This window comes from Vipera ursinii, assembly GCF_947247035.1.
Source record: "Vipera ursinii genome assembly, chromosome: 1".
NCBI classification, from domain to species: domain Eukaryota; kingdom Metazoa; phylum Chordata; class Lepidosauria; order Squamata; family Viperidae; genus Vipera; species Vipera ursinii.
In genome coordinates this window covers 112,851,925-112,877,720 of record NC_139512.1, presented here as the reverse complement: position 1 = coordinate 112,877,720, position 25,796 = coordinate 112,851,925, and the positions used below count along the sequence as shown (strand labels likewise).

The 25,796-nt window shown below is 44.2% G+C and overlaps 1 protein-coding gene across 1 annotated transcript in view; it reads right to left on the bottom strand.

Annotated features, from left to right (window-relative positions):
• The window catches only part of LOC310631686 (acyl-CoA (8-3)-desaturase-like), a gene marked incomplete at its 3' end in the record, with an annotated part of 30,521 nt that extends 13,492 nt beyond the window's left edge, over positions 1–17,029 (bottom strand). The window contains exons 1-2 of the mRNA XM_083348342.1: positions 16,518–17,029; positions 8,740–8,850 (exon numbers count right to left, since the gene is read on the bottom strand). Of these exons, the coding sequence (XP_083204468.1) occupies positions 8,740–8,850; positions 16,518–16,739 (333 nt within the window). The 5' untranslated portion in view covers positions 16,740–17,029. The remainder of the gene's footprint in view (positions 1–8,739; positions 8,851–16,517) is intronic.
• Positions 17,030–25,796: the final 8,767 nt, after the last annotated feature.

Sequence of the window (25,796 nt, the reverse complement as noted above, 5' to 3'; positions counted from 1 at the left end):
TACCCGGACCCAACCACTATGGTCAATGTGATTACGTCCAGCTTAGAGGAAGAGGCATCTGAATGGCTAAATAATTTATACAGTGAGCGAGCCCCAGAATTGGAGGACCCCCATTCCATTGCCCTCAAAGCAGAAGAACAAATCCATAAGATCAAACAAGCCGGCAGGCCTGCTCTGGAGTACGTAAGAGAGTTTCGCAAGATAGCTGGTCACATAGAGAGGTGGCCTGAGCAGTCCCTAGTCCATCCTTTCAAAGAAGGGATAGACAATCACCTCTCTCAAGCCTGCATCTATTGAGCAGTACCTGATCAGTTGCAAGAGTGGTACCAAACAGTGGTAAGGCTAGACATTCATCTTGCCCACTATAAGAAGCCGAGCTGAGGTGAGAGCAACCACCACCCTGAAAATGTCCAACTGCTGAAGTGGCTGAAAGATCCAGGCCACCTACAGGCCCGCCAATGAAGTGCTTCCGATGTGGACAGCAGGGCCATTGAGCAGTGAATTGCCCAGTCCCCTACCCCCAACAGCAGAACAGATCGGGACCAGGACCAGCAGTGAGAAAGAAACCTGCCCAGTAGTTAATGAGAGAGAAATCTAACCAGATCACACAAGAACCTATTGCCCAAGTCACATCCCCCACACAGGACACCAGACTCAGGCTGAATCCGCCCCTGCTCTACCCTTTTTTGACAGTGACAATGAAGGAGAGATCGACCTGATGGTGAGCTGACACATCCTACCTTTCTCACTACCTGCCAAACTCATAATCCCTAAGTCGGGGGCACAGGTAGATTTAAAAGTGCTAGTTGATTCTGGATGCTCCCAATGCCTCATTAGCTTGCCATTTACCATAAAATTGGGCATATGAGCAAAACTGCTCTCCAAACCCATGAGATTTGAGTAAGCCAATGGCTCCCTGATGGGAGGGATTTTAGTCACGCAATTAACTGAGCCCTTATGCCTAGAAATAGGTGAGCACTGGGAGTTTATTAGCTTCCTGTTGGCTCCAAAAATGACTGAGGCTGTGATCCTAGGAATAGCCTGGTTGGACAAATAGAAGTCATTTATCTGATGGGAGAAAGGAATGAGAACTGTGAGACTACCTATAGGGCCTAACCCCCCCCCCCACTGATTCAACAGATGTTGCAGGACACTTTAGGCCACCAAATGAGTGAGCGCACATGGCTGCCTCACTGCCACTCATCCCCAGAGAGTACCGGGACCTAGTGAGAAAGAATGTGATGCCCTACCCCCTTACAAACCCAATGATTGTTCTATCAAACTGCTGCCAGGAGCCAAACTCCCACAACTGAGAATATATGCTATGTCCCCCCTTGAAATGGAGGAGATGCAGCGATATGTGAACAAAAACCTAGTGAGAGGATTCATTGAATGGGCCAAGTCTGCTGTGGGAGCCCCTGTGTTATTTAAAGAAAAAAAAAGATGGGTCTTTGCATGGATCTGAATGCAGTGAGTGTGGAAAATAAATACCCCCTCCCCCTCCTGAAGGACTTACTAATCCACCTGGCTAAGGTGAGTGTCTTCACTAAATTAGACCTGAGAGAGGCATATTATCGGGTGAGAATAAAGGAGGAAGATGAGTGGAAAACTGTCTTGAACTGCCCCATGGGGAGCTATCAATTCAAAGTCATGCCATTTGGACTACAGGGGGCCTCAGCCGTATTCATGCAGTTGATTAATGAGGTCCTACATGATCATTTATACAAAGGGGTTCTGGCGTATCTTGATGACATCCTGATATGACTGAATATAGCATGAATATGATTGATCATATAAAGCTGGTGAGAGCAATGTTAAGGAAGCTATTGAAACCCAAGCTTTATGTCAAACTGTCAAAATGTGAATTTCACCAGACCCGACTAGATTATCTTGGCTACAGAATTTCCAATGAGGGCATTGAAAATGCCACTTTGGACCCAACCAAAGTGAGGGCTATAATTGAATGGCAGCCCTCAAAGACTCGCAAACAGCTCCAGAGCTTTCTAGGTTTTGCCAACTTCTATCGTCAATTCATCCCCTCCTTTGCCGAGATTGCCCTACCCCTTACAGAACTACTCAAAACAATCAAAGGAGGAGGGAAGCCGTGACTGGGCCAACCACTAGCATGGACGATGAGCTGTCAAACAGCTTTTGAGAATTTAAAAAGACTATTTGCTGCTGAAACGGTCCTAAAGCACCCCTGCTCAGGGAAGCCCTTTGTAATCCAAGCTGATGCTAGCGACATGGCAGTCAGAGCTGTATTAGTGCAAAAGAACAAAAGTGGGATATTGCAACCCTGCGCCTACACCTCTAAAAAATTTACTGAAAGCAAAAGGAGATGGACAGTCTGGGAGAAGGAGGCCTTCGCAATTAGGTGGGGGCTATTAAACTGGCAACACTATCTAGAAGGGAGCAAGGTGCCTTTTGAAGTTGGACAGATCACAAAAATCTTGAAGCACTGAAAACTCCCTGCAAATTGTCCCCAAAGCAAGTGCGGTGGGCACAGTACTATAACCGTTTCAACTTCACTCTAAAGTGTATACCAGGAGGAAAAAACTTCCTAGCTGATGTGCTATTGTGATTGTCCCAGTACAAAAATGAACGTGAAGAGGTTACCGAGGCAATTATCTCCAATCCACAAACTGCCGCTCAACTCACTCCCCACAGAGCCCCTAATGCTGATGACCCTGAGGCAAAGAAGATAAAACAAGAGCTCCTCACTGATCAATGGTTCAAAGACAATCAAAACTCCCTAACATGCAGGGATGGTTTGGCTTACAAAGGGAGAAATTGTATTTGCCTGAAGCCCTCTGTCTTAATGCTCTCAAACACAGCCATGACATAAAACAGGCTGGACACTTTGGATATTTAAAAACACTACACCTCATCCACCAGCAATTTTGATAGCCAAGGTTAAAATGAGATATGGAAAACTATGTCAGGAGTTGTACTGTATGTGCCACCATGAAAAGAATTCCAGGGAAACCCCCTGGGTTACTGCAGCCAGTGGCAGACCCTTCTTAACCATGGGAAGAAATAACTATGGACTTTATAGCAGACCTACCTGAAAGTAGAGGAAATACAGCTATCTGGACTGTGATAGACATATTTTTGAAGCAGGCTCATTTCATCGCCTGCAAAGGACTCACATCTGCCCAACGACTGACTAAATTGTTCCTGAAACATATCTACCAGCTGCATGGTGCCCCTAAGTGAATAATTTTGGACAGAGGGGTGTAGTTCACAGCGAAATTTTGAAGGACTTTTCTTAAATTAATTGGATCATCTCAAGACTTACCATCCGGTTTTCATCCGGCTACAATGGGGCTGCAGAATCCGCTAACGAAATGGTGGAACAATATCTCAGATGCTATGTTTTCTACCAACAAATAAACTGGACTGACCTCCTCCCTTTCACAGAGGAGGCCTACAATAATTCTGTTCACAACAGCACCAGCTACATGCCTTTCAGAGTAGCTACAGGAAAAGAGTTCAGCCCAATGACTGAATATCCTCAGGTGCCCTCCACTTTCCAGACACTTAATCAATGGGTGAGGGGTGGGAAGAAGTTTGGAGAAACTTTGCTTTAAAAAAGACTTCCGAGACCTATAAAAATCAGGCTCATAAAAAGAGGGCTCCCCAAAGAACATTCCAAGTTGGAGAAAATGTTTATCTGTCAACTAAATATTTATGCCCCAAATTACCCAGAAAGAAATTAGGACCAAAATTCTCATAAGGATCATCAACCTGGTCACAGTAGAATTGAAACTCCCTAGACTTTTAGGGAGAATTCACCCTGTCTTCCATTGCAGCTTGTTGAAGACTTTTCGGGCCTCCACTTTAAGACCTCCCCCCGGAACTCATAGTGGTGGGACAGATGCACTATGAAGTGAAATGTATTCTTGACTCTAGAATTTTTAAAGAGAAATTGCAGTACCTAGTATAATGAAAGGGATACTCATTATCCGAAGCCACTTGGGTGAAAACTAGCAATGTGAAAGCTGACAAACTCATCAAAAGGTTTTATGAGAAACACCCCAACAAACCAAGAGATAGTCCCTAACATATGCTTTTGTTTACGTTACATGATCTATCCTTTTTGTAAGGGGGGCAGATGTCAATGCTGCTAACATTGGGTGTTCTTGCTTTGACAATGTATGAAAATACAGCCATTTCCCCCTTAACGTGTGTTACTTTTAGAGATAGAATTAGATGATGCTGGGGGGGGGAAGAAGGAAGAATGTGTATGGGAATTAGTTAGACATAACCTCGTAGTAGAGTGTTTTTTTCAAGGCTGTTTTAAATAAGAGATGATAAGGAATGGAGGGTCGGAGAACTGGAAGGAAGGTCAGCATTTCAAACTAATTGGAGAATGTAATTTATGACTATTAATTACAGGAGGGAATTGTGCTTTGATATTATGTGTTTAGGGGAGGAGAATTCAGATTTTGGCTTCGACCATGTACGTGCCGATGCCATGTTGTTTGAATAAAGATTCTTTAAGGTAAATAATGCCTGGAAATTCTTTGAAGAGTAACATCTGTCAGAACCATGACAACAAGATTCTGTCTATTACATGTAAGTAAATAAAGGATTGGACTCAATTGGATCTCAGTGTCTCATCTCTGGGCTTGAGCGTGACATTCCCCAACTAATTGTACTCAATTTGAGTGAGATAACTGATGATGAACTGGTGCCAAGTGAATGAGAAATCAAATCAGAAGGATCCTTTACCAGCAAACCACTTTACTAGTGATAAGAGGCAAAATTTTTGTCAGTGATTGGGCACCAAGTCCCTTACCAAGGGACCTAGTAGGGTCAGATGACTGAGGAAGTAGAGTGTGCAATCATTGCTTGAACTGGGTAAATGAAAGCACATGATTGTTTTCTAACTGAGTGCAGTATTGAAAGCGGTGTTGGATATGCACTACTTCTGATTTTGTTGCCTTACGTTCCTATCAGACATGCTGTTGAGCCAGATAGAAATGTAGCTTGAGTAGATATCAGCTTGCTTCTATAATGTTCTGGAGCTTCATAACAATCATATATTCAAGGTTCTACCATTTAATGCTGTATAATGTACCAAAGATTAAGATAATTTTGTTTGAGAGAGAAAATGGAATGAAGGATTGCATTTAAATGCTGAAAAATTAGAGAAAGTACATGAATTTGTGTCCTTTGATAGAATGTTCAAAGTCATTCACTGCTTTTCTCTCTCAAACAAAATTATACATTGTGACTGGTATGCCAACAGCAGATTAGTTTACACATATTGCTCCCCAGATGTGGAATTGATGACTATCACATGTAGGCCATTTTATCTGCCTAGAGAAATTACTGTGGTAATTATTATAGCTGTTTACATTCCACCTGATGCCAATGTCAGCACAGCACTTTCCAAGCTATATGTCATCTCCAAGCAGCAGCAAACTCACCCAGAGGGCGCTCTTGTCGTAGCTGGGGACTTCAATCAAGCCTGTCTAAACACAGTTTTCTCCAAGTTTGTACAGTATATGTAATTTTCCACCAGAGGGAAGAACACTCTAGACCGCGTGTACTCTAATCTGAAACAGGCATACAGAGCATTCCCCCTCCCCTACCTGGGTACATCCAATCATCTTTCACTCCTGTTGTGCCCAAAGTATGTCCCTCTCAGGAAAAGAACTCAAACAGTCATGAAAAGGGTTAAAACCTGGCCAGCGGGTGCTCTCAGTCAGTTGCAGGATTGCTTTGAAACCACTGACTGGAGTGTATTTAAAGATCAAGACCTGAATGTATACACAGATGCCGTACTTTCTTATATCAAAACGTGCACTGACAGTGTGACAACAGAAAAATGCTTTAGAGTTTATGGGAATTGCAAACTCTGGATGACTGCAGAGGTACGAACACTCCTGAGAGCCCAGGATTCTGCCTTTAAGGCAGGGGACAGGGACACATATAGAGAGGCCAGGGCAAATCTCAGAAGAGGCATTAGGATGGCGAAACAACAATATAAGCACAAGGTGGAGAACCACCTAGCAGACAACAATCCGAAGCAAGTGTGACAGGGACTGCAGCATCTAACCAACCACAAGGGCAATATGAGGAACACGGTTAATACTGATGCCTCATTGGCAGAGGAGCTGAATATCTTCTTCACTCACTACGAGGTGAAAAGACCAGACCCCGTAGCCTCTGCTGGCCGGCCTTCTGATTCTCAGCCACTCACCCTGTGTGAATACCAAGTGAGAGCTATACTGAAGGCTGTGAATCCCAGCAAAGCTACAGGCCCAGAGGGGATGCTGGGGATAGTAGTTAAGAACTGTGCCAACCAATTAGCAGGGGTCCTGACAAGGATCTTTAACATCTCCTTGCAAACGACCTATGTACTATTATGCTTGAAAGCAGCTACCATTGTCCCAGTCCCAAAGAAAACAGCAGTTGAGTGCCTGAATAACTACAGACCTGTTGCATTAACGTCTGTAGTGATGAAATGCTTCGAAAGACTGGTTCTCTAACATCTTAGGACATGCCTCCCACCAGACTGACAAACATCAATTTGCCTACAGGGGGAACAGGTCGACAGATGATGCCATAGCTACTGCTCTACACTCTGTAGCAAGCCATCTAGAGAAACCTGGAAGCTATGTCAGGATGCTTTTTGTTGATTACAGCTTGGCTTTCAACACCATTTTGCCGAGCACTCTCATTGAAAAGCTGACTGACTTGAATTTTTCCCCCTCCATCTGCAATTGGATTAAAGACTTTCTCAGGGACCAGCTACAAACAGTGAGAGTTGGGTCTGTTTTATCCACCCCCCTGAAGCTTTGCACTGGCTCACCACAGGGCTGCATGCTTAGCCCCTACCTCTTCTCATTGTACACATATGATTGTGTATCATTCAACCCATCTACTGCGATAATTAAGTTCGCAGATGATACCACCGTAGTGGGTCTTATTACAGGTATAGATGAAACAGCATACAGGGGGGAGGTACAAAAACTATCCATATGGTGTTCAGAGAACAACTTCCACCTAAACATTGGTAAGACAAAAGAGATGGTGCTAGACTTCCAGAGGAAAAGAGAGGAACCTCCCCACTTTACATCAGGGGGGGCTGTGTGGAGAGAGTTTCCTCCTTTAAATTTCTGTGAGTCTACCTCTGTAAAGATCTTACCTGGAAAGTTAATACAACCCAGGTGGCCAGAAAGGCCCAACAGAGACTCCACTTCCTCAGGGTCTTGCGGAAGAACAGAGTAGAACAACAGCTAATGACCTTCTTTTACCAGTCTACTATAGAGAGCATCCTCTCGCACTTTATTGTGGTTTGGTATGTTGGCCTGACAGCCGTGGATAGGAAAGTATTACAAAGGGTGGTGAGCACAGCATAAGACATTGTGGGCTGTCCCCTGACACCACTGGATGACATCACCAGGGCTCGCTGCCTTGGAAGAGTAAGGAAAATTCTCAGGGACGACTCACCCTGGTCGGTATCTCTTTACTCTCCTATCGTCGGGTAGGAGATACAGGAGTATAGCCAGCCATACTAACAGGCTGAAGAACACCTTTTATCCATGGGCTGTTAGGCTCTTGAATGGAAAATAATTTTATAATTTTATGTATGCTTGACTTGCAAGGCCGGGGTTTTGTGCAATTAGCTCACATGGTGTAACAAGATGGGTGGTTTGTTGTCATTGTGAGTTGTGGGGTGGGGGCATGAAGGGAGGCTAAGCCAATCTCAATGTATACATGGTTGTACTTTGACAATAAAGGTTCATTCATTCATTAAATATAGGAAACTGGATGGAGAAATGTTAGGCTGTCCAATGGCTGATATGAATGCAGTGGATAGTATGTGGTGTGTTGCAAATAATAAATGTTTGTTAAAAAGAAGTCAAATTATCTGCACATAAGAGCATTCTTCTGCAAATCTGCTTAAATGGAAATTTGCTATATCATGAGAAACATACAAGTAAATGTAATGCAGTGGGAATGAGGTACTGAAGAAGGAGACAGCCCACAATGTCTTATGCTGTGCTTATGCCCACAATGTCTTATGCTGTGCTCACCACCCTTTGTAATACTTTCCTATCCACGGCTGTCAGGCCAACATACCAAACCACAATAAAGTGCGAGAGGATGCTCTCTATAGTAGACCGGTAAAAGAAGGAGGTAGGGTTAAAAGATCCCAAGTGAAGGTTGTTAAATACAAAAGTGAGTGACTGTATGAAATAAATACGTTGAGGTGGTTTGATCAGTGAAAAAGAATGAATGAGGACCCAACTGCAAAACAAATTAGTAATTGGTGAATGGGTCAAGGGGAAGACTGAGAAAGTTGTGACTGGAAAGAGCTGGTGATATCCTTAAAGTCAGAGAGAGAAGAAGCTAAAAGTGCAATAGACAATGAATGAAATGGTAAATAGAGATGAAACAATTACAGTTTGTAAGAATATCTCTTGTCTGTCTATCACATTTGTGGTAGCCATTCATCTTCACTTTCTATAGAAAAATATGAACAGATAAAGTGAATAGTATAGATGTCACCTAGATTTAGCTGTATTTTTCCTTTTTTTTAAAACCTTATATCTTTCATTCAATTGGTTTAATGTTACACTTCTGCATTTTGTATAATGTTCTTTGCCTTGAAAGGGATTAGTGTGATGGGGACATACACATACACAAACACATGCGTGCCTAAGTTGCTACAGTAAAGTTTCAACAAAAGAAATCCAACAGCTGAGATCACCCAATACTCACATTTTTGGTGGGCTCACAGCACGGTTGATCTGGGGCAAGCTCTCCAATTAGGAGGGAATTCAAATATTTCTTTACCAGATCCTCATTCTTGTGGAAAGCTACAAAGGCATCCTAAATACACACACAGAGACAGACAAACACACACAAAAATAAGGTTAACATGGCTAGGTGTACTTTTGGGAAATAATGAAAAGTGCACTGTAGGTGATGCTTCCCAAAGGACTATGGAGGAAGCCAACTCTATGATCTTGATTATTTTGAGGACTGAAGCTGTGTTTTTGTAGTTTACCTGAAATGAAAATAAGTATCATCTTCCCCTGCAAAGGTTGGACTTATGGAGATGTCTTTTTCTATTGGCTTTGCTCCTGATTCACCCTGTCCCTCAGCATGGTGCAATGCAAAGAGCTTGTTGTTATATATGAAGCAGCCTGATGAAGAGCTTCCTACATTAACCGCTTTCTAGAGCTGCAATTTCTGTGCTTTTCTATGGGAGACAGCATCAAAGAAACCCTTAATGGTTATTTCTTTTGCTTAAAAAGAAGAACAGGGGCATTTCTAGCATTTGTGTCAGGGGAAAAAACAAAGTTTGGCAGCGTAGCTGCCTCCTGAGTGCTCAGGCCTAAAGGCTGGAAAGGAAGGAGAAAGGAGTTCAAGGCTGACTGTGAGAAATAAAAAGGAGGAGGAACTTTTTTTTTTAACAAAAAGGAATGGAATTACACGTTTGTCTGTCAGAAGCAAGAATGCAGAAAGTGAAAAAGGAAAATGGCTTTTTCCCTCCTGTCCCATGGAGGAGTCCCCTCCTTTCCGACCCTGCTCAGTTGAGGGGATGGGGTGGTGGTTCAGAATCCACAAGATTGTAGGCATGGCACTTTGGCCCTTTTGTATAAGCATCAACACCTCCACTCTTCAGGTTTTGACCCCCTCCTTGCTCTGCCTATTCAGTTGGAGGAAGAAATCCCCTTGGTAGCAAATTGAGAACCTTCTTTTCACACGCACACACACAAAAGTGAAAATGAAGGCACAATTAATTTTAGAAAATATACAAAAGGAGGGGCAGCACAATCAGACTTTTAGGTTATGTTATTATAGCCAATCTCAATAAAAGTAGTTTTATCCTTACTGTAGAATTGATTTCCTGGTCTAGTCTACTTAGTGGGGCTGAAATAAACATTCAAAAATTATTAAACTCTATGGGGACCTTGAGATTATTATTTTTTCACTGCTTAAGGAATATTTTCAAGACAGGAAACAGGATACATACAGCCACCATCAATCGAAAACATGTTTGACAACAGACTACAAAGACTTTAAATGAACAACCCACATGGACATCCCCAGATGGACACAACACTAAACTGGATTTCTACATCTAGTGCTTTCACCAATAAACCCAAGTCACAATAACCAGTTAAAGAAAAAGCTCCTCACCCAATGTATTTATTTACTTACAAAATTTATATAGCTGTCTACTTGCTCATAGTGACTCTAGGAAGCTTGCAAACAATAAAAACATAATATATAGGGAAAAATGTCTTATTCAGTGGAATCATCTCCACTCCTCTGAAGCTGAATGGGAAGCTACATGTCTGAGTGCCAAAGCTTTTACATAAATTCCATGCCCAATATCCTGATAAACCACACTAATTAATTAGCTTTCTCCTTCTCTTTTCATTTCCAGGCCTAATGCCTTATTTCAAGAAGGGCAGAAAGTCAGTGCCACCTTATACTTGCTGTGCTTCACTATTATGTGGTGAAAGACTGCCATAACTGTAGGGAGGAGGGAGGAGTGCTTGGGAAATTGAAAGTAGAGACAGTACTTCCTCAAGATGCTACCCCAAGGTCATCCAGCTGAAAGGAGGAGGGAGCCACATACCAAGCTGCATTTGGACTGACCGTTCCCTTGTTTTGGGTGTCACCAGATGTACCTCCTTAGGGGATGGGACATGTAATATTCCTTGCCTCCCCACTTAGCTGGGCAAGGACAGGAGCCTCTGTCACAAATTTAACAAGAGGCCCCTGGTGCACTTTTTAGCTCGATTTTTTGTGGGGTTAGGGAGGGGGGAGGGTTCACATGAGGTTTGGTCGGGAACTGGGGGGGTTCCACCAACCGTTTCTCAGACCAGGCCCAGGATTGATTGCACTGTGACGAGGCTTGGGTTGGGTGCCTCCGGGGCCCCGGAGCGGGGTGTGGGTTTGTCTACTCCCACAGCGGTAGGGAATGGCAGCAGGCGTGCGAACAGAGGGAGTGCGTCCCTGCTGTCTCCAAGCGGTGATGCGCTCCGACCCTCTGGTTCTGGCCCATGGTTCCGGGAGCAAGGATGAGCAGCCACCTGAGCTCAGGCTCGTGTATTTCCACCAACCGTTTCTCAGACCAGGCCCAGGATTGATTGCACTGTGACGAGGCTTGGGTTGGGTGCCTCCGGGGCCCCGGAGCAGGGTGTGGGTTTGTCTACTCCCACAGCGGTAGGGAATGGCAGCAGGCGTGCGAACAGAGGGTGGTATCAATATTCGGGAGTGCGTCTCTGCTGTCTCCAAGCGGTGATGCGCTCCGACCCTCTGGTTCTGGCCCATGGTTCCGGGAGCAAGGATGAGCAGCCACCTGAGCTCAGGCTCGTATATTTCAATGCCAGGTCCGTAGCTAACAAGGCTCCTCTTATACGTGATTTGATCAAGGAGGAGCATGCGGACCTGGCTTGCATTACAGAGACCTGGTTGGGCCCAGAGGGTGGTGTACCTCTGGTTGATCTTTGTCCATCGGGTTTCCGGGTGCTGCACCAGCCTCGGGCTCAGAGTAGGGGTGGTGGAGTGGCGGTAGTTGTGAGGGAGACCTTATGTCCGCAGGAGGCCACCGTTGTCCAGATAGTCGGGTGTGAGTCCCTCCTCCTGAGATGTGGCCCTAGAGCTCAGTTGGCCTTGCTGCTGGTGTACCTTTCACCTAGTCGCGCAGCAGCAGCCCTGCCTGAGCTTCTCGACATCCTCTCAGGGTTGGTGATTGAGTTCCCCAAACTTATGGTTTTGGGTGACTTTAATCTACCATCCCTGGGGAGATCATCTGAATTAGCTCGGGAGTTCATGGCTTCCATGATGGCCATGGACCTGACGCAAGTTATTCAGGGTCCAACTCATGGGGGGGTCACACGCTCGATTTGGTTTTTCTATCTGGATGGTGGTTAGATGATCTGGGTGGGGGTTCCCCAATTGTCATGCCCCTGTCATGGACCGATCATCACCTCCTGAGGTTGGTCTTCCATTTTGCCACTCCTCGTCGTGGGGTTGTTGAACCAACGAGATGGTTCCACCCTAGGCGGTTCCAGGCGGCGCTTGGGTCCCCACCTGCCTCCTTTGCTCACAGCTTGGCCGATGCCCTAGTGGAAGCCTGGGAAAGGGTGGCCACGGAGGCACTCGACCGAGTTGTACCCATGTGGCCCTTGACCTGTTGCAGATCCCAATGGGCTCCATGGTTTTCCATGGAGCTCCGGGAGATGAAGCATCAGAGATGGGGCCTAGAGAGCTGTTGGAGATCAAGCCGATCTGAATCTGACTGGTTGCGACTAAGGTCTTTTACGAGATCTTATCTCACGGCGATGAAGACGGCGAGGTCTAATCACTTTGCCGCCCTCATCGTGTCCGCAGATAATCACCCAGCCTCCCTGTTTAGGGTGACCCGCTCCCTCCTTAATCAGGAAGTGAGGGAGGAGCCCTTGCAGGGTCGTGCCAAGGAGTTTAGTCAACATCTGTCGGACAAAATCGCTCAGATTCCAACCGGTTTGAACTCCGACTGGGCAGAGTCTGATGATGAGGACGAGGGCAGTCTTGTCGATATTATCTGGGAGGAGTTTGATCCTGTGACTCCTGAAGATGTGGACAGGATCATGGGGAAGCTGAGCTCCACCACGTGTTTATTGGATCCGTGCCCCTCCTGGCTGGTCTATGCAGCCCGGGATGGGACACGAGGCTGTCTCCAGGCAGTGCTAACTGCTTCTTTGGGTGAGGGTAGTTTTCCCGCCGCCTTGAAGGAGGCGGTGGTGAGACCCCTCCTCAAGAAGCCTGCCCTGGACCCAGCTGTATTAAATAACTTTCGTCCGATCTCCAACCTTCGCTTTCTCGCGAAGGTTGTTGAGAGCGTGGTGGCGCATCAGCTCCCTTTGTTCTTGGATGAAGCTGACTACCTGGACCCGTACCAATTGGGTTTCAGGCCCGGGTACAGCACAGAGACGGCATTGGTAGCACTGGTGAATGATCTCTGGCGGGCTCGGGACAGGGGTTGTTCCTCTGTCCTAGTCCTGTTAGATCTCTCAGCGGCTTTTGATACCATCGACCATGGTATCTTGCTGCGGCATCTCAGGGGGTTGGGAGTGGGAGGCACAGTTCTTCAGTGGTTCTCCTCCTACCTTCTGGAGCATTCACAGTCGGTGTTGGCAGGGGGGCAGAGGTCGACCTTGAGGCCTCTCGTTTGTGGAGTTCCTCAGGGATCGGTCCTCTCGCCTCTCCTGTTCAACATCTATATGAAGCCTCTAGGTGAGATCATTCGTGGTTTTGGAGTTGGTTATCATCAGTATGCTGATGATACCCAACTTTTTATTTCAACCCAAAACCACCCCAGTGATGCCCTCGATGTGATGTCCCATTGCCTGGAGGCGGTCCAGGTCTGGATGGGGAGGAACAGGCTTCAGCTCAACCCTGACAAGACTGAGTGGCTGTGCGTGCCGGCATCTCGGGAAATTCAGATTATTCCATCTCTTACTATGGGGGGTTGAGTTATTACCCCCTGTAGATCGGGCTTGCAACTTGGTGGTCCTCCTAGATTCACAGCTCTCCTTAGAAGACTATATAGGAGCTGTGACTAGGGGGGCCTTCGCCCAGGTTCGCCTGGTGCGCTATTTGTGGCCCTATCTAGACTGGGATGCCTTGCGCACAGTCACTCATGCACTCGTGACCTCTCGTTTGGACTACTGCAACGCTCTCTACATGGGGCTGCCCTTGAGGACCACTCAGAGGCTTCAGCTGGTGCAGAATGCAGCCGCGCGAGTAGTGTTGGGAGTCTCCTGATACTCCCATGTTACACCTCTGCTCCGCAAGCTGCATTGGCTGCAAGTTGCCCTCCAGGTGAGATTCAAGGTGCTGGTAATGACCTATAAAGCCCTGCATGGCTTGGGTCCGGATTACCTACGGCAGCACCTGCTGCCGGTGTCAACCTCCCTCCGTCCAGTGTGCTCCCATAGAGTGGGCCTCCTCAGGGTGCCTCCGATCAGAGAATGTCAATTGGTGGCCCCCAGGGGGAGGGCGTTCTCTGTGGGCGTGCCAGACCTATGGAACTGCTTGCCGGTTGATCTCCGGACGGCCCCTGACCTTCGGTCCTTTCGGCGTGATTTAAAAACCTATCTATTTGAACAATCTGGCCTGGTCTGATCGGTTTGGGGTTTGGATTTGGTTTTAACATTGTTTTAATTATTGTATTATATTGGGCATAATAATTTAATCTTTTTTAATTTTTGTATGTATATTTTGATATTTATTGCCCTGTACACCGCCCTGAGTCCTTCGGGAGAAGGGCGGTATAAAAATTTAATAAATATAAAATATAAATAAATATATAATCTGACCGGCAAGAGATGGTCCCTCAAATAACCTGGTCCCAAGTCATGAAGGGCTTTTAAGGTGACAAGCAGCACCTTCAATTGCACCCAGAAGCAAATTGGCAACCAATCCAACACCTACAGGAGAGGTGATGTATGTGCACACTGAGGTCTGACAAATCCATGTGGGCAATTGCATTTTGAACCAACCAGAGCTCCCAGAAGCTTTTCAAGGGCAGCTCCATGTATAGCGCATTGCAATAGTCAAGACAAGAGGTGACTAGGCCATGAGTGACCATGAGTAGGGATTGTTGGTCCAGGAAAGGGCATAACTAACACACAACCTGCAGTTGCACAATACTCTCAGCAGGGAAAAATAAAATACCATCTAAGGCTCTAAAACCGACAATGCTTTTGTAATTAAATAAGCTGATAAAGGAGGGATAATTGTCATTATGATTGTGGCTTATTAAGTTCATGAAGCTAAAAGGCAACCCTGTACCACACTGAGTTATCAGAATGAACTGCGCAATCAGCATGGACAAGCATGGACTTCAAATTATCAAGAAAATAATAACCAATGACAACCCAGCTCAGTTTACCACCAGACTTCATGACTTTCATTCATCACTATTTTTACTCTGGTAACAGATATATCTGTGTATGAATGGCACACTTATGTGCACATACATCACTCTGCAATATGTTCATGAAAGATTTCAAATGTTCTCAACTCTTAACTCCTGAATTTATATGAAATTTATTGATGACATTTTCATGATCTCTACCCAAGAAAACAGTCCCTCTTTAAATTCCATCAAGGACTTCAATGCTTCCAATACTTCAATCCCATTAACAACCCAAGTCTTGATGTATTCAACAACAAATCCACTTTTCTGATAATAGACCTTCATGGACGCATAAACTACATAATGGACACATAAACACCAGGAAGCTTATAAATCACCATGCATACCTACATGCTTCCAGTTTCCATCCAGAATATACCATCAAATGGACAGTCTATACTCAAGTACAGAGTCACAAAAACCTTCACCAGCAGAAAAAAATGTGAGACAGCTGTATCTACATATATCAAGAAGTAGCAGGCAATCTCAGAAGGCCTTAACAAAGACAGTGGGGTTTTAACCCATCATGATTACAGTAGGTAACCTGTTTCCAGCAACCCTCATCTGCTAATTCCCCAGTTTTCCCCTTTCCTTTCCCATTCCCAGATGTTTTTGAGCCTCAGCTACTGATCCTTGTATATGCAAATTACAACAGGTAAATGAAAAAGTCCATCTCTGACCTGGGAATTTCTTATTTAGCTTGTATTTATGTATTTTATACACTGAAGCAATAATGACATAGGGTTAGATATACATGTATGTATACATGTGCGAGTATGCATTTAAACATTTAATCAAAATAAATATTATAAATAGGTTCTGGGTCTATAAACTATTGTTGAAATGTACAATAGAGTCTACAGATGCTAAACTTACATAGAATTCAGTCCCCAGTGTATTTACTAAAAAAAATATTTACTAAAAAATCCTAAAATTCAACAAGCCTTGGTAGAGCACGCACTTCTCTGCCTAAGCAAAATTGACAGGCAGATTTTTTCTGCTACCAATATTACTCATATTGAGTAATATTGGTAGCAGAAAAAGTCTGCCTGTGAATTTTGCTTAGGCAAAATATAAGCTGAGTCCATGTCCTTGCAAAACACCTTCTGAGCAGGTCTTCAAACCTAAACTGTATTTTGTTCACATTGTCTAGAAGTCAATAAAGTTAAGTAGCTGAAGTGCAGGCAAACATTGACCCCCAAACTGAAAAATAGAAAGTTGGCAAATCAAAGCAACTTGTATGTCTGCCAGGCCCCTGCCCTGTCCTTTCTCCAATAACACTTCTAAATTTTGTTCAGATACTACAGAATTGCCAAGCGATACAACCACCACCTGGAGCTTCTTACATTGTGTCAAAGCATTGGACTGTCCAATCCAGAATGATATTCTGTAATGCCAGAATTCCCTATGGCTTCTGACAAGAGAGATTCTTTCCCCTCATTCTTCTATTCGAGACCCTTGGAGAAAGACTGAGGAAGAGACAGCCTCAACCTGGAGTGTGTGCATACAAAGCAAGTGTTTTGTGGCAGCCTTCAGGTCATTCCAACCCTCTTTCCCCTCAGCAAGGACTTACCGTGGCATCTTGTCCAGAATAGTGTCTGATGAGGCGAGGCCCTCCGGGATGCTGCAAATAGAACTGACTTACATCATAAACCTTTCGGTTGATTACCAGCCATCTCTCTTCCTTCAAGTCTCCATTGCCTGTGCGGAGCCCCACCTCCTGCCAAGTGAAGAGACGTGGGACCCCAGGCTCAGTCTCTGGATTCCCTACACTGGCTCCTGATTGAGGAGGCATCCTGGCTGGAAGCACTGAGGGATGCTGTTCCACTAACTCCTGGGCGGTTTTTTTTTCCCCTGTGGAAAGTTGAAACGACTCTACCTCTTCATTCTGTTAAATGTTGCAGACAACTTTATATACACCTTTATCAACTACCCACACTGCTATTAACCTTTTGTGGCTCCAGATTTATTCTTGAAAGGCTTCTATCTCCTCCCTCTGTAGGAGTTGTAAAACTGGATAGTATTAGAGTCTTGAGCTGATTTAATGAGGATATTATTGTTGAGGGTTTTTAGAAATAATAATAATAAAAAACAGAATAATAAACAACTGTGTAAGAATTGAATAAGTTCGACAACAACTCTCTATAGGAGTCTAGTAGCCTCATCACCAACACTTACTTTTAAAGATAAGATAAGAAAGCAGAGAATTGGGAAACCCATTCAGGGAGAGAAGTACTGCAAAGAATCAGCATTTCATAAGGCTGCTTCCAAAACTCTAAATCCTTCTAGGCATGGGAATGCTTAAATCACTCACTTTTTCAAGCTCATAATCACTTCTAATTTCATTCCCGATGCCAGTGCATGCTCAAAATGGTATAGAGACACTTATGTCAACATAGCTGTGAATTAAAGCAAAGAGATACAAATGAGAGGAGAACCTACAACTATCTGCCTTCTTGAAGCTTTGTCTTATGAATGTCTATTCCAATCAGCATGGCTAATAGCCAGGGATTAAAAGAGCTATAGTCTAAAATATCTAGAAGATTGCTAACATGCTGTAAACTTGGCTGAAAAATTAATTTTAGATCCTGACTATCTCCACACCTCAGTCCTGTTCTGCTGCCTTGTTGTGGTAGTAGTGTGCAGGACTCCAGTGTTTCTCGAATGGGTGAAGAATCCTGGGAATATTTAGGACTAGATTCTCCTACCAAAGTCCACAAAACTATATACAGCAGCAATGTAAAACTATATAAGGGAGCAGCAATGTAAAATACAGAAGCCAGATTGTCATTTAGTAACAAGACAAAACAGTAATGGAAAATCACATGGATAAATAAAATAAAGTGATTGAGAAAATAATGTTAGATAACGGGCATCTCAAGTCAGATAATCCATACAATATGAAGACACAGTGTACATCTTGCAGACTATTTGGTGCTTATGAGGCAACAAGATTAAAGGATTGTAAATAATTAACAATGTTGTGATGAAAGAAATTTCAAAGATGCAAAGATAGTTACAGTGGGAACAGGAAAGGAAAAAAAGTATCAGTGTGAGAAAGTTCAAACAGTGAAAAATGAAATGAATTCATTTAACATATGAAGCATGAGCTAATTGAAATAGACTTAAATTGGATGCTTGCCTTTATAACCAGGAAAGAAACAGCAAGGGCAGTACTTGGGTACAATGCAGTCAAGAACTGAATAAGGTTGATTAGACTTCATATACAACAATTTAAAATGACAGATATCCAGGTTTTTTATCTAATCCCTGAAGCAGAATAGGTGGTTGACATGTTTTCTGGTAAACTTCAATCCTGACAGAAACTGGAAACTGGAAGTGTTACCTATAGTTTATTTATTTTATTTATTTATTTAATTGGATTTGTATACCGCCCTTTCCTGAAGGACTCAGGGCGGTTTACAGGGAATTAAAACAAGAAATACAAAAATTAAAAACAATTAAAAAGATTATAACAGTCCCTGAAACAGTAAAAACCCCAATTAAAATTAAAATTAAAATTAAAAATTCTCAGCCTGGGCCAGAGAGCTCGAAGAGCCAGGTCTTCAGGTCCCGGCGGAATGAACAGAGGTTGGGGGACTAGAATGTCAAAATTGTATTTTTTTATTGCATTATAACAGTAAGGAAGGAAATATAACTGAACTATAACATCTAGAAAACAGAAATGAAGTACTATAATGGTTCATCATTTTCTTCCAATCCAGTTATTTCTCTGTATTTGTCTGGAATTCTCTGAATTTTCCCAATCTCTAAACTATCAAAACAATGCCTACACTATATACAGGTGAAACTCGAAAAATTAGAATATCGTGCAAAAGTTCATTTATTTCAGTAAGGCAACTTAAAAGGGGAAACTAATATATGAGATAGACTCATTACATGCCAAACAAGATAGTTCAAGCCGTGATTTGTCATAATTGTGATGATTATGGCATACAGCTCATGAAAACCCCAAATCCACAATCTCAGAAAATTAGAATATTACATGCAGTCAATAAAACAAGGAGTGTACATAGAACACTCTGAAAAGTATAAGCATGCATATGTACTCAGTACTTGGTTTGGGCCCCTTTTGCAGCAATTACTGCCTCAATGCGGCATGGCATGGAAGCTATCAGCCTGTGGCCCTGCTGAGGTGTTATGGAAGACCAGAATGTTTCAATAGCGGCCTTCAGCTCTTCTGCATTGTTTGGTCTCATGTCTCTCATCTTTCTCTTGGCAATGCCCCATAGATTCTCTATGTGGTTCAGGTCAGGCGAGTTTGCTGGCCAATCAAGCACAGTAATCCCACAGTCATTGAACCAGGTTTTGGTGATTTTGGCAGTGTGGGCAGGTGCCAAGTCCTGCTGGAAAATGAAGTCAGCATCCCCATAAAGCTCGTCTGCGGAAGGAAGCATGAAGTGCTCCAAAATCAACAGACCAGGTCTGTTTTTCTTTAGCCCAGGTAAGACGCTTCTGATTTTGTTTGTTGTTCAGGAGCGGCTTGACAAGAGGAATACGACATTTGAAGCCCATGTCCAGGATCTATCTGTGTGTGGTGGCTCTTGATGCACTGACTCCAGCCTCAGTCCACTCCTTGTGAAAGTCCCCAACACTTTTGAATGGCCTTTTCCTGACAATCCTCTCCAGGCTGTGGTCATCCCTGCTGCTTGTGCACCTTTTTCTTCCACACTTTTCCCTTCCACGTAACTTTCTATTAATGTGCTTTGATACAGCACTTTGGGAACATCCAACTTCTTTTGCAATTACCTTTTGAGGCTTTCCCTTCTAATGGAGGGTGTCAATGATGGTTTTCTGCACAACTGTCAGGTCAGCAGTCTTCCCAATGATTGTGATTCCTACTGAACCAGACTGAGAGACCATTTAAAGGCTCAGGAACCCTTTGCAGATGTTATGGCTTAATTAGCTGATTAGAGTAGGACACTTTGAGCCTAGAATATTGCACCTTTTCACAATATTCTAATTTTCTGAGATTGTGGATTTGGGGTTTTCATGAGCTGTAAGCCATAATCATCACAATTATGACAAATCACGGCTTGAACTATCTTGCTTTGCATGTAATGAGTCTATCTCATATATTAGTTTCCCCTTTTAAGTTGCATTTCTGAAATAAATGAACTTTTGCACGATATTCTAATTTTTCAAGTTTCACCTGTACATGCCTATCACCAGGAGAAGTACACAGAAGTAATATTGACTATATTGTTGTCGCAAAGAGGTGGAAGAGTTCAAGTATAACAATAAAGACATAGCTAGAGACTGATGGTAAACAGACCGTGGACTTCAAGTTCTTGCTCATGTGCAATTTCCAAGTCAAGCTAAAGAGGAAAAATGAAGGTAGCTTGATTTGCTTTCCTCTCTTGAGTATATATCACCCTTTTTAAGGATAATACCAGAAACTGCTTGGAAATCCTAAGTCTCCTCACTGACATAAACCAGAGGAACCATGGAATTAAATCAAAGAGGTTGTTAAGGATATATGTAAAAGAGACAAACAAAGACCAAGGAACAGAAGAAAGCAAATAGGGTATAGAATTAATTGCAGAAATTATCAAAAAGAGAAACTATCTAGAAGCCAAAGGCAAGAAAGATAACAATCTCAAGAAGTAACATAATAAAGGGTTTCAGAAAGTTTTTAGAAGAGATAGCAAGCAGTAACACAATGAATTCTGTAAAAACATCAGTCTTAATCTTGATTATGGAATTACAGCCAGAAAATGCAATATATATGTTATGTACTGGGCTCTTGTGAAACACCACGTGGGTTGCTGGAGCAGCTAATGGCTCTCCAGCAACCCAGACTACAAGTCTCCTGTGCTGCAATTGGCTATCTCCAGGCAGCAATGGTTGATTCAAACCTATTGGCTGCCGCTTAGGGGCTAGACTATATTTTGCGGCTAGTTGCAGACAATTCCCCAGTACAGTTCCAGCACAAAATAAACAATGAGTTATCCTGTACTCTTTTCGGGATCTTCATTCCTGCACCAAAGAACCCACTATTTAACAGTGGCGACGAGGATGGGATCCTGCTTCACCGAATAAAGAGCTCAAGTTTACGAGGGAAAGGCCGCACATGCCGGAGGGAAGAGGCATTTCCCCCCCCCTTAAGGTCAGCTAGCAAGCTACGCTAGCGACCTCCTACTCAGTGGACTCATTCCCTGAGCCTGAAGCAGGATCCGGAAAATGCAGGAATCAACAAGAAGAATGCCGAAGGTTGGCAAATTGTGAGAATTCGACGTGAAACACCCGGAGGAATGAACATCATATTTATCACAAGTAGAAGACTACTTCAGAGCCAACCAGATCGCGGAAGAAGGACTGAAGGCCGCAATGCTACTCTGCATGTGCGGCCCAGCTATCTTTCATTTAGACAAGAACCTTTTTGCGCCAACACCAATCGAAGCGGTCTCCTACGCAGATCTCAAAAAGAAGCTAACCGGGCACTTCCACCCAAGATGTCTGAAATGGCTTGGTGGTTCAAGTTTGACCAAAGAGTGCAGCTTCCCGGAGAGTCAGCATCAGAGTTCATAGTGGCCCTAAGACAGGCCGCACACCTATGCAAATTTTCAAATTTAGAAGAGCGACTACAAGACCGGCTTGTCTGCGGCCTATGGGACAGAACACTTCAGAGACTATTTGCTAGGTCAAATTTAACATTTTCTGAAGCACAAGATGAGGTGATGGCCGATGAAGCTACTGGGGGTGCCGTTCAAGCTGTACAGCCCACCAAACCGACAAAGTTCAAAGAAACGGTCCACCATGAGGATGCCAAATGCACTGAAGAACTCTCTGAGGAAGAAGAACCTGAAATCAACCGACTCCAAAAGCAACCCAACATGCCACACTGCAATGGCCAGCCGCGAGAGGACAATTACCAGGCAGTTCTCTTACCGAGATGTAACAGGTGCGGCAGCAACCATTTTTGCACCAACTGCAGATTTCATTCAGCCAAGTGTAGAGCTTGCAGAAGGACAGGCCACATCGCGGTGGTTTGCAGAGCCCGCCAGAGAGACCGGCCACCCAAACACCAGTCGGAAGAACCGACTAGGAGAGGTACTGGGGCCCAGGGTCCAGTTAGTGTGGGATTTTTCAGAAGCTGTAGAAGCGTATGCCACACCAGCGCTCGACGCCCCCTCAAACCCAAACTTAAGCTCATGGTAGAGCTACAAGGAGTTCCATGTAAGATGGAATTGGACTCTGGCCCTGCAGTCTCAATTATTTCTCAAGACACTTTTAACTTCGTGTGTAGGTGCAGTAACAATTGGGCCAAACTAAGACCCTCAGATATAATCCTAATAGATTTTCAAAATGCTCATGTTAAAGTTAAGGGAGAAGGCACCTTGTTGGTAAAGTTTAAAGGGTTTTTGGGGCACCTGGATGTAATAGTAGTAGGGGGCCAGAGAACGAGTCTCATTGTACTTGATTGGTTTGATGCCTTAGGTATTCAGATTACTGGCACAAACTGCAGACTGCATCAGTGTGCGAGGAATACGCGGATGTTTTTGATTCAACTCTTGGAACATACACAGGCCCACCTATCTCATTTAAGCTTGATCCCAACGTAGTTCCAATCAGGGCTAAGCCTCGTAGGGTCCCCTTTGCCTTAAAACATAAAATTGATTCCAAAATTAATAAGCTGGTAGAACAGGGAGTGTTACAGCCTGTTGATGGTGGGGAATGGGAAACTCCTATAGTCACCCCACTTAAAGCCAACGGGGAAGTTCGCATTTGTGCTGACTATAAATGCACACTAAATAAAACCCTCAAGCAACATGCTTACCCGGTCCCAGTGGTCAACCATATTTTAGCCTCCTTGCAATGGGGTACTATTTTTGCTAAACTTGATTTAGCCCAGGCCTATCAGCGATTGCCAGTTGATGAGGCCACAGCCATGGCTCAAACGATCGTGACTCACAGGGAGGCTTTCAAAGTTAAACGCTTACGGTTTGGAGTCAGTGTTGCACTGGGCATTTTTCAGGGAATCATGGAGCGTACACTCAAGGATATTCAGGGCATCTGCCCTTATTTTGATGATGTTCTTATTGCAGGGGAATCCCCAGAAGTGTTGGCCAGTAGGATCAGGGCTGTTTTGTAGAGGCTTCACAAAGCAGGCCTCAAATTAAAAAAGAACAAGTGTAGTATTGGGGTTTCTTCAGCAGAATTCTTAATTGATGCTAACGGCTTTCACCCCGCTGATTCTAAAGTGAAGGCCATTAAAATGGCTCCTAGGCCCAAATCAAAAGGAGAGCTACAAGCATTCTTGGGTCTTCTAAACTTCTATCACACATTTCTACCTCATAAGGCCGCAATAGCAGAGCCCCTCCACAGGCTTCTTGACAAGAAAGCTCCATGGAAATGGACTAACTTACATGAAAAAAGTTTTCAGGAATTAAAGGCACTATTGTCAGAAAAGTAACACTGTAACTCACTACAAAGAGTCTAAACCTGTATGTCTTGCATGTGATGCATCTCCCTATGGGGTGGGGGCAGTTTTAAGTCACATAGAAAAAAATGGGAAAAAGGTTCCTATAGCATTTTACTCAAGGACATTGTCCTCTGCTGAGCGCAACTGTGCTCAGATTGACAAAGAGGCCCTAGCCATCGTTGCTAGAATAACAAAATTCGATGACTATTTATATGGCAGGGATTTCATGGTCTACACTGACCACACACCTCTGTTGGGACTTTTTACAACAGACAAACAACCCCTCCCCCTACATACTATCTCCAAGAATGTGAGATGGTCTATTTTCCTATCTGCATACAATTTTAAATTAATTCACAAACTGAGCAAGGAAATGGGCCATGCTGATGGCCTCAGCAGACTACAACTGCCACTAATGGATCCAGATCCGGCTCCTGCTGCTAGAATATTGTCCATACAGGACATACGTGAGTTTCCCCTCCATGTAGGGGACATTGCTGCTGAAACTTCCACAGATAAAATACTTAGCAGAGTGTTTTCATGGGTATACACGGGCTGGTTGGAAAGAAGTCCAGGGTCAGAATTTCAAAGCTATTTTGTCTGGAAGCATGAATTATCTGCACATAAAGGGTGCATTTTATGGGGAAACAGAGTCATAATTCCCACTTCCCTAAGAGACAGGGTTTTACAATCATTACATGAAGGCCATCCTGGCATTGTCAGAATGAAAGCTTTAGCTAGAAGCTACCTCTGGTGGCCTGGCCCTGATAAGGACATTGAGGCTCAAGTTCATGGTTGTTATACATGCCAGCAATCTAGGCCTCAAATGCCACAGGCTCCAGTTCACAGGTGGGAGGAAATGCATACTCCCTGGTCTAGGGTTCACATAGACTACGCTGGGCCCTTTCAGGGGCAGCTCTTCCTGATAGTAGTGGATAACCACTCAAAATGGCTGGAAGAAATTCCAGTTCCTAAGATGACTACTGCTAGGATCATCCAGGTGCTGAGAAAACTCTTTGCCACACATGGGTTGCTGGATGTCTTAGTTTCAGACAATGGGGCCCAATTCACTGCTGCTGAATTTCAGGCCTTTCTTAGAGCTAATCTCATCAGACATGCAACATCTGCACCTTTTCATCCATCTTCTAATGGTCAAGCTGAATGCATGGTGAGGACAATGAAGGAAGCACTCAAGCGCATTGTTACAGGTGACTGGCATCACAGATTGGCAGATTTCTTACTCTGCCAGCATTCTACTCCCTGCACGGCCACAGGTAAAAGTCCTGCAGAACTACATTGGGGGAGGCATTTGATTACTAAACTGGACAGGTTGCATCCAGACAGAATGGCAGCAGAAACCTCTCAACCAAAACCCCCGAGGGGGCTGCACATGGGTGATTGGGTTTGGGCCAGGAACCATGGTCATGGGAACCTGTGGGTTCCTGGTCAAATCACCAAGGCATCTGGACCCCTATCTTATGAACTGGGGTTGGAGGGAGGGCGAGTTGTCAGACGACACATTGATCAGCTCATGAAATGGTTTCCCGAACGGCCACTAAGCGAGGACTGCATCATAGGTCCCTCCCAAGGTCCTCAAACTTGTGGCCAAGCCAGCCCTCACCGGGACTACCAGGACTTTTCCTTCTTAACTGAGGTGGAACCAGAGGGAGAACTGGGGAACTCTGGAGTGCAACATGGACCCCCTGAAGGAGCAAGCCCACAGAACATCAGCAACCACTGTGCCTGCTCTGCCAAACAGTCTGACTCTGGGGTGGGCCAACCTGGAGAGGCCAGCCAGAGTGTTTCAAATCCCCTTGACTCAGGAGCACAAAGGGACACAAGTCTACCCAGCCCACTGGGTAAGCTGGTAGACCACAAAGTGATGGGAACTCCAAGACGTTCCTCTAGGGCACACAAGCCTCCTTCATATCTTGCAGATTACGTTGTAAAATAAAGAGCTATATATTGTTGTAAATCCCATTGCCACTAGACTACAGAAACTAGTGCTATGTTGTAACTGTCTAATAGTGCAAATTGTGAAGCCTGTTCATCGAGACGTTGTTTAATTTCACTGTATCCTACATTGTGTTTTTTATTATTTTTATTATTATTATCACTTTACTTTTGTGTGCTTGGATAATGAGTCTTGACAATTGTTGAGACTAATTGGTGTTATTATAGTCTGATCTAAGAGGGGAGGCTCTCCAACAACCCAGACTACAAGTCTCCTGTGTTGCAATTGGCTATCATCAGGCAGCAATGGTTAATTCAAACCTATTGGCTGCCGCTTAGGGGCTAGACTATATATTGCGACTAATTGCAGACAATTCCCCAGAACAGTTCCAGCACGAAATAAACAATGAGTTATCCTGTACTCTGTTCCGCATCTTCATTCCTGCACCAAAG